Source organism: Synchiropus splendidus, chromosome 13, assembly GCF_027744825.2.
Source record: "Synchiropus splendidus isolate RoL2022-P1 chromosome 13, RoL_Sspl_1.0, whole genome shotgun sequence".
In the NCBI taxonomy this organism is placed as follows: Eukaryota; Metazoa; Chordata; class Actinopteri; order Syngnathiformes; family Callionymidae; genus Synchiropus; species Synchiropus splendidus.
The window spans coordinates 16,382,954-16,392,745 of record NC_071346.1 but is presented as its reverse complement, the minus strand read 5'-3'; the positions used below and the strand labels follow the sequence as shown (position 1 = coordinate 16,392,745).

General features: G+C 40.3%; 1 protein-coding gene across 3 annotated transcripts in view; it reads left to right on the top strand.

The window, feature by feature from the left end:
* The first annotated feature begins 3,035 nt into the window (after window positions 1–3,035).
* Window positions 3,036–9,792, top strand: part of LOC128769277 (solute carrier family 12 member 7-like) — a 29,262-nt gene continuing 22,505 nt past the window's right edge. For 2 of the 3 annotated variants that reach the window (XM_053882852.1, XM_053882851.1), the window contains exons 1-3: window positions 3,036–3,675; window positions 7,211–7,299; window positions 7,377–7,508. In XM_053882852.1, coding sequence (XP_053738827.1) covers window positions 3,528–3,675; window positions 7,211–7,299; window positions 7,377–7,508 — 369 coding nt within the window. In that variant the 5' untranslated portion in view covers window positions 3,036–3,527. Of the gene's footprint in view, window positions 3,676–6,365; window positions 6,505–7,210; window positions 7,300–7,376; window positions 7,509–9,792 lie in introns of those variants that run through there. The other variant, XM_053882853.1, reaches the window with a different exon arrangement.

Genomic DNA, 9,792 nt, shown 5'->3' with positions numbered 1-9,792 from the left:
TGCATTTTAGTCGACTGAATAAAGCACTTCTTTAATCTTATTCCTTTATGCAAGTATCCACCACATATTTTTATTAATGAATTTATTTATTATAGTTCAAAAGTTGTTGTTGTTGATGCACAGATTTATCCATCACAGTAGTCGAATGAGCAATTGTGCATACGCACGGATGTTTTCACCAAGCTCATTTCAATATAGCTGCATGAGAGTCAACAGAGGGGAACGCACCGATTGAGCGTGCCATTAACCTTCCACTGCTCATTTATTTCACATTATATGTCATATTCCATTTCACTGCAATGTATAATCAGAGACAAACAAGCAGGTATTATTGCCTGGGCAGAGCCACTGGAGAACCACAACCCAATTTGACTCTTCAGAGTAGGAAATTCAGAGAGGTGTAGAGGAGAGTACTGGTCTGATCTGTGACAGAAGAGTGGCAGCTAAAGTAAAAGGGGAGCTTCATAGCAGAGTAGTGAGACCTCTTATGCAGAGACAAGAAGCACGCTGCCATTAAGTGATGGAAGAGGACGCCCTGGACAGGTTGACAGTGCTTCACAACAAGTGTACAACAACCAGGGTATACATTTTATCAACTGTGGGAGGAAACTGAAGTGCGAGGATTTCAAAAAGAGCCGTAAACAGCACTCCAATCCTGGCTTATTTTGTCTCATGCTTCGGGCATCATCAGGGACACACTTGGGAAATGCTGAGGTCGGTAATATAAATTGAATGGTGAGACGACACAGTAGCAGCAGTTGAGAGTAATTCTGCGTGTGATGACACAAGAGGTCGTCCAAACCCGCGACGTGTTTGCTTGGCTACCTGGTAGTGGAGGAGGGCTGAGGTTCTGTAAACAGGTAGCTCGGCTACAAATAGAAGCTGGCCACTTAAGAACGCAGTCTTGAGGGAGGCAGGTCGGTTCCCATGTCTGCGTCAGCACTGACCTTTTTACTGTTTGCTGAGGGGATTTGATTTCACCTCGACCACTCTCTCTCTTTTTTTTTTTTTTTTTTTTTTTTTTTTTTTCAGCTTCACTGTAGCCAGTGAATAAAATGGCACTTTTGTCCAGGAAGAAATTTGGACAGTTAATTCTCAGGTTGTTTAACCGATACCCCACCGACAATCAGTTATTTGTTTTCTTTTCTTTTTCAATTTAGTTTGGTCCGATTTACCTTTTGCAACTCTGCACAAATGAAATCTTGCAAATCTATTGTTATTGCACGTTTCCAAACAGAGACTTTGATGTTTTCAAATACCTGTAAAATTAAAAAGAAACACCGCATAATCCAATAATACAACCTGCAACCCCAGATAGTCAGCAAGGTAAAACGTGGAGTTTGAATTAACATATTTTATTATGGCGCCATCTGCCGTTTGCATTTGTAAACCACAGTGCTGTGGGCCAAAGATGCTTCAGTTTATCATCGTTGATCCATGGCGTGCAGACGTGATGATCAGTCCTGGAGTTTTGACGTTGAGGATTTGTCAGTTATTTGAATCATTTGAACGCATGTATTGAGTTCCCGTTACTATGACGACTGTCCGTGTAATAAATATGTCCCTGTGAAACATTCAAACAAATTTAGGTTCCGAACATACATACATACTCTAAAATTAAATCTGAATTAATCATCGTATATTAACTATCATTTATTTATTGTAACTGATGTTTTTATAGTGTGATTATTTTTGTGTTACTGTCTCTAAAACAATATGACTAACAATGAGTATCCATAAGACAGTATCTTCTTTCCTGCTAGAAGTTCAAGAAAACGATATCCCACAAAAATATACTTTAGAAATGTGTGGTGTCCAATTTTGTGACTCTCTTCTCCTGCCCCAAACAGATGCATCTAATTGAATTCTACAGTGCATGTGAGGAACTCTGTAAAGTGACTTGCTGAGACAGTCCATCAGTGTTGTCATGTAAACAGGTGTCTTGTTTTATGTGTCAATACTGACAAGATTGTGCTGATGTACTCTGCTCTCTATAAAGGCATCCGGATTGTGACACTGAATTGTACATACAAACGCAGGTATTGCAAAAGATGCATTTATTTTAATTGTTTATTTTGAAATGAACTGAATTTCATTTAAACTTAGTAATTAATGTAATAGTTTATTGATCATTATCTGAAAACTTGGATGCATTGGATATAATTTGCTAGAGAGAATGCATGAGAAACAGAAACAAAAATATAATTAACTCTACAGCCTCATATAATGTTTATATATTGAAGGCTGTAAAAAAGCTCAGGGAATGATTTAATTCACAATGGAAACACAGTATAATAAAAAATAATCCATGAAGGATCTCTAAAAACATAACACCAAAGAACAAAAGTTCCTTGTTTGAAATCTCATTTTGAAAAGGAAGAGTTGAGTCTACCAAGGTAAATAAAAATCAAAATAAATAAAGCAATAGTTAGTGACCCTATCTTGGCCATAGCACACTGGGTGTGTGTGTTGTCTCGTAGCCCTGCAAGCTCTCAGACATGCAAGCTCCATTGACTAAAATTGGCTTGCTGTAATGCCCTCTGGGGAATCAGTAAATCAATGGGCCTCAGTAACAAAGTTGGCTCCATACTTGAATTGTGGTTCTTATAATAAAAAGTGTCCCTTAACTAACCACAGAGCTATTTTGTTTTTGTTAGATGTTAGACCATGTTACGTTCAGATACGTTCTGAGGATGCTACAATATTATGCTTTATTTTTTTATTTTAAGCTACATTTCTTCTCTTTTTTAAATGAAAAAAAAAATACTAAGGCTTTACCAAAGGTTGTTGCCTTGACTTCTTTTTTTTTTTCTCAAATATGTTTGTTTAACAGGTTAGAGTCAAGAGACCACGCCACAGAGATGCAAGAGTGTGAATGTACCAACATCTATTGTTCTTTGTGGCTCAGGTCTCTTCCTTGTCATTCTACCTGAAGTACAGCTAAGAACTACAACAGCACATGTGTATATTTTGTACACTTCAGCGCTTCCCAGAATGCATTGTGAGAAAGGTAACTCCCATTTTGTTGGCAGAGTGGATTGCAGAAGCAGGAACTTCCAGTCAGAGGATACAAGTATATTCAATGAGAACAGAAGAAGAGAGAAAGCAGTGAGCGAGGTCAACTTAAAGGAACAACCGTTGGTGTCCTCACGACAAAGGTGAGGTATCACAAGAGCAGCTGTGACTTGATTTTTTGCCCCAAGCTTTTGTTATTCCAGCCAAGGTGTGAGTGAGCCAGTGGGCCGGACCGAGCAGAGGGAGGAGCTGCAGGCCTCCCATGTATGGACTGTTCGTATGTTAAACAGGGTCACGTGGGGCAACAGTCCTGGAGCGTTTTGCTGGGAAAAGGGAGGGAAAGCAACAAGGACAGAGACACCGGAGGACTTTGGCCTCATGTGCCGGACACAGACCCTGCAAGTGAAAGTGCTGTAATCCAGCTGAAGCTGGAGGCTCTGCCCACCCCCCAACTCTTGAAGGGAAAGTTGAACAGATAACCTGCTTGTGAGACTTCACTAACGTACGCCAGGATGCCCACTAACTTCACTGTGGTGCCAGTGGAAGATGCAGAGGACAGCGGTGGACACCCAGGAGCATCTGGCAGCAGCAAACCCGTCAGTCTTGGAAAGATCTTTGAGGAAGACAGACAAGAGGAAGACCTGGAAGGACCTGACTCAGGTAAATTCACGTGACTAGTTCAAGACTCCCTGTTGTTTTTCTTACTTGACGGGTCAGCAGTAGACCATTGCCGCGTTATTCTACAGCGACTTTAAAAGTGTGCTGACACTGCCTTTTACTTGCTACATGACACGCACAAACACTCAGAAGTGACGTCTGTTAACCAGCTGGAACTTGTCGAGCTGTGAGGCGTGTGTTATTGGCTATTATAATTGGTGGTTCAGTGTTTTCTCTTCACCATTCATGCAGAATATGTGTCATGTAAGAAAGCCAGGCTCTTAAAAACTGGGATAGGAAGTCACGTTTTAGTCTTGTCTTGCACTTGTCAAGGCCTGCTAAGTTCAATTCATCCAGCGCATTGTGCCTTGCCTCCAGCAACACTATCTCAAAATCTTGAATAGTATGCGAAATGTGTAGTTTTATTTTTACTTTTTACCGTTTATCTGTGAATGTATGTGTTAACAAAAATCATATAGTCATTGTCATTATATAAACACATTTTCAAATGATTACCTAAATGTAAATGTGTTATTCTTATTATAATTTAATAGTGTCATATCTTTCTTTCATTACTTTTATTTAAAAACCATTACTTATACATAAGTAACATATGTGTTTTTTACTATTATGTAACTTCAGTTCAAATGATTACCCTTAGATGTTAGATGTAGACTATCATTTGGAATTGTCCCTTGGTTGAAGTTCACACGCCTGCTAGCACATCAAACCGCAGCTTGTCTTTTCTCAGAGAAGATACACTGCCTGGCCAAAAAAAAGTCGCCACCAAACAAAAGGCTCACACACTCTAATATTTAGTTGTACCGCCTTTAGCTTTGATTGCAGCACACATTCGCTGTGGCATTGTTTCGATAAGCTTCTGCAATGTCACAAGATTCATTTCCATCCAGTGTTGCATAAATTTTTCAAGATCTTGCATCGATAATGGCTGCGCAAAGCCTTCTCCAGCACATCCCAAAGATTCTCAATGGGGTTAAGGTCTGGTGGCCAATCCATGTGTGAAAATGATGTGTCATGCTCCCTGAACCAGTCTTTCACAATTTGAGCCCGATGAATCCTGGCATTGTCATCTTGGAATATGCCCGTGCCATCAGGGAAGAAAAAATCCACTGATGGAATAACCTGGTCATTCAGTATATTCAGGTAGTCAGCCGACCTAATTCTTTGAGCACATAATGTTGCTGAACCTAGACCTGACCAACTGCAGCAACCCCAGTTCCAGGATCCAGGTGGCGACTTTTTTTTTTTTGGCCGGGCAGTGTATTACCACTGCTGATCAGAATTCATCTCCAGGGCACACACAACTCCGTCTTGCTTCCTTTTCAGCATCCATAATGTTTCAGACAGATTATTGCTACCAACAATGGTTTCATCTACATTGATGATAACCATCCACAGTTGTTCTCAAGTGAGATATACTGTTTATCGTGGGGCTCATCTCCCGTATCTGTTTCTGTCCAAACAATGATAGACAGCAATTTATGGTGAACCTAGATAAAGGAGTTGTATTGCAGTGACTTTTAATATGGCACGCATTTCCGCTGAGTGCTTCAGTTCAGGTCAGTACCCCTATTTTGGTGTTTCCACCGCCTAGAGGGATGGGAAAAACTGACTGAATCCATTGTATTATTTGGCACCCCCTCAAGTTGCATCGTGAAAATTCTCTTGTCTCAAGTGATTTGGCCAAAAGCAGCATTTATTTTTCTGGTCGTTCATTACTTCTTTTCTAGTCTTACATGTATGAAGGTGAATTTGCTGTGCAAGTGCAGGTAATGCCTGGTAATTCCTATGACAGCCAGTCATGTACAAGACCTGGAGGTCTCTTTAAAATGAGGAATTTGCTTCGTGAACATGCGTGTCACGGTGTGCTGATGTGACAGAACAAAATCTCACTCGTCAGCACTCCATATTTCCATACGTGCTGTTTTTTTACATTCCGTTGAAGGCGGCACAGTTATCAAATACGCATAAAATATTGCAGTATTTGACGGCACAGCCATGCATCAGTATTGCATTATTTAAATGCTCTATATGAAATATGAGAGTAGACTACACAAACCTGTGTGTTACAGTCATCTCCCTCCTCAAACCGGACAACCAAAATAATATAGTCGATAAAAGGTTTTCATGCTGCATGACTTTAAAATTATTAACACAACATTTTTTAAATAGGATTCATGGATCTGGTTGATGATACAGAGACAAAAATAGATGTGAAAGTAGTAGTTTGACATTCTTGCAAGAGGATTCTATTTGAAAAATCCAACTTTACTGTATGTTGTGTATTTCTGGAGTCTTAAAAAGACTGAAGAAGAATGAGGACTGCACTGACGTCTTTATGATAAAGTGTATCTTTTATGCAGATTGCCTCGGAAGTGTTTTGCACTATAGCAATACACAGCACTTCAACTCGCCAATCATAAAAGATGACATCAGAATTTCATGACATTTGTCATATGACAAGATCCTATGAAGTGATATGACAGTTAATAATAATGCAATATTTATTGGAGAAAGCACAATGTTTGTCAGTGAGCGTGACTACCTATGAATGTTACAACATTATATCATAAGTATGTCATTACCACACTTTAAAGTAATAAAGTGTGTCAGTGAAAAGGCATCAAAGGTCAAAATAAGCAGCACGTGTGCAGCAAGGTATAAAAACAACACAAAAACGGAGGTAGTAGAGACTGTTTGAAATGCTGAAGAAAAGAGCCAGTTGAACCGAGAATCGAGAGTCATCTTAATTATGCAGAAAGTTAAATAAAACAAATGCATCACCCAGCACCATGTTGAACACAGACTTAGGTAAGTCCATCGATAGTTGGCGATAACATTAAAGTTAATCACTGTGAACATTGAAAGTTTGGAGGAATTCATTCCATGCCCAAATAAGCTGATTAAATCAGAAACGAGGGACCAAATAATGGTTATGAAGGTGAAGATGGTGACACTGTGCAAGGAAAGTTCAAGGCCAATAAGAGGAAATTGCCAAGCTGAAAGAGTCATTGAAGAAACAAGAGAGAAGAAAATGCCAAAAGAAAGGAGGAAATTAGAAAACTCTCAGTGGAGCTCTAACCACAGGTGCATGTTCAGAAGAAGATGAACACGAATGAGGAGTATTGACTGAGTTACATGTTCAAAGTCCATTGAAGTCGTCATATCACGTCTTACTGTATCTAACAATCTTCACTTACGTCTGCTTACAGGAATCCTCAACTCAAAAACCTGAAGCTGACAATCTGTCACATGACATGGACCACAAAATAAACATTGACAACAATTAGATTCCTGTGTTAACAAGCCGCCACATGAAAGCAGGATTTGGTTTCTCTTTTGGTTCCCCACTGTCACCACCTGTCCTATGACCTAAGGAATTCTTATCTTGATGAAAACACAACCTCTGCAGATGCAAATATAGAGATATCATGGACATTGAAGAGGGTTAATTTGCTGGACTTTACTGTTGTGTTACACTGGTGAACGTGTGAGTGCAGCATGTTTATTTCCACAGGGGATGACAGCCAGAGAGAATCTAGTCCCTTCATACACACGGAATCTGATGGAGAACAGTACGACAGAAAAAACATGGCTTTATTTGAGGTGGGATGTTATAAACTCAAGATTATTTTGATTTTTTTTTTTGCTTACTCATTGAAGATATTTGCTTGCATTTATAGGAGGAAATGGACAGTAATCCAATGGTTTCATCCCTTCTCAACAAACTGGCTAACTACACCAATCTGACACAAGGAGTAATTGAGCATGAGAAGGCTGAGAGCGAGGACGGGACCCGGAGAGTCACTGTCACGGTAGGAATTTTAAACTGCAAGAAAATGCAGAGCTTCTGAGAAACAGCTGTTGTTTAGCAGAATACTACAGTGACTGCATTACAAATGTTTTGTATCCGCGAAATGGTGAGTTTGTTGAGGACAAACAGTGGATGTTTGTGTATGATTCGCAGGCTCAAACACACACAGTGTCAGGTATTACTACATATATACTCAAACATCCATTGTTTCTCGAGTCACATGATTGGTTGGATCTTAAAGGTGTTCCATTTGAATATATTGACTGGTCATGCTCAGTGTTGAATCAAGACACTGCTGAGTGTCTTGATCAAATGTAACTGGGCTTCTTGTTAATGCACTAGATGTAAAAATGTGGAGTTGTTGTTGCTCATCATTTAATATAGGTGTCACTCCAAACACACCAACATACCTACAGCACACACGCATCAGTCCCTCAAGCACCGCTGTGTATGCTGAAGGGTTTCTTACTGTATGTCCTCACATGCAGATTTAGTAGCGTCTTGATAGCCTGGGGTAAGAATATTGGGAAAGCTCTCTTGGGAGATGCATGACTGCTGCCTTGTTTGTTCCTGGCATTGTTGTTCAGGATCTCGATTCCTTCCTGCAGGCCAAGGTTCCCTCAGTCTAGGCGTGAGCCAGGGCTTGTTTCTGTTCTGTTCAGGGTAGAAACCTTCAGTATGGTGTCACAATGGTCCAGTGTTTTGTGGCAGAGTGAATTTGTTTTCCCAAAGTAATGACCAGAGTTTGGATCTATCTTCGTACAATTTCTTATTTAACTCACTGATTCTAGTTCAGGCTGAGACGCTGTTGCCATCACCTGTATTTATTATTGCTTCCTTTGAACCAAGTCAATAATGAGCTGTTTGTTCATGATGCCACGAAAGTAAACTCAATATTGTTGTATTAGTTGGTGCGCTATATCCCAAGTGACAGCAATCTTTGAAAGCCTATGTTCAGTGCTAGCAACATTTAAAACTACAAGTAACATCCGACTTACGACCTGCTCGACTTACGTCCACGGCCAGCAGATGCTTATTTTTCTTTATTCACTGTCTGGCACCGCACCACGTACAACAGTTACGGCAGCACGGTATCCTGTAGTAGCATCTCATTCTCACTCAGCGATCGACCACTACAGCAGTACCTATAACCCTCGCGTTGGCTATTTTGAATGGCATTCGACTTTACATCCCATCCATCCATTCAATCTAAGTATTCGACCGGTTGGTCGGAACCAATCCCGGTCGTAAGTTGGATGTTACTGGTATTCATTCTGTCAATGGTGCCTCAAGCCAGATTGGAAGGCTCTCGAAGCAAAATCCATGTTACTGTATATCTGAATGTTTATTTCTTTTGGTATGAAAGCATTTTGTATACTTGAGTGGATGATAAACACAATTACTGGTTTTGTGTTATGGCTATAATAATGCCTATTTCATCGCAGTCCACTAATGTCTTGATGTCCAGGATGTCGCCCTTTCGAACACTCATGAGAATCATAGACGGTGGTATACTACCTTGTCCAATCCAGCTATCCACTGACCAACATTTAAACAATTGCCCCATAATACTAAATATAAGTGTCTCGCTCTCTGAGTGTGTTAGAAACTGATATTACTTTACACAACTCCTCCCAACCTGCCAACTAATTAAATCACGTGAGATAAGATAGCCTTTATCATGGTATTAAACACAAACTCACAGAGCAACTGACGCCCCTTCATGACTGTGGTGTGTGTTATTGCTGCAGTGTACATTTGATGCAGTGCACATGCTTTGCGTCAATCACACCACTTGTTTAACAGAGAAGCCCGTGTGACTACCGTGCTAGGGCCACAGTGGCTCATCTGTTCTGTGCGTGGGTCATCCTTCACATTGACCTTGGTGAGGTCGGTGTGAATATGGACAGGTTCTTCGATGAATGGGTTGAAGCCTGGGCTGGTCACTTTTGAGACAATGAATATTTACTGCATTTATATTACAGTAAGAGATTTGGATTTAGATCTGGAAAGTCTGTGTAAAATGTTATGCTCGCCTTTGTATCTATAAGTAAATAGAAATAAAAAAAAAGCGTGTAAGATCTGTGATTGTGAAAAGGAGATAAGCATTGATGTCATCAACTTGATGGTATCTCTACAAGACCCGCCCCCACCAAAATAGCTGTGGTTTTTACTCAGAAGTGCTCTTAATCAGGCATGAGACCCTAAAACCTCACAGTCAGGACTGAGGAGGCGAGGAAAGGAGGAAGCACTGAGAGAATGAAAAAGGCTAAGATGTGGGAGAT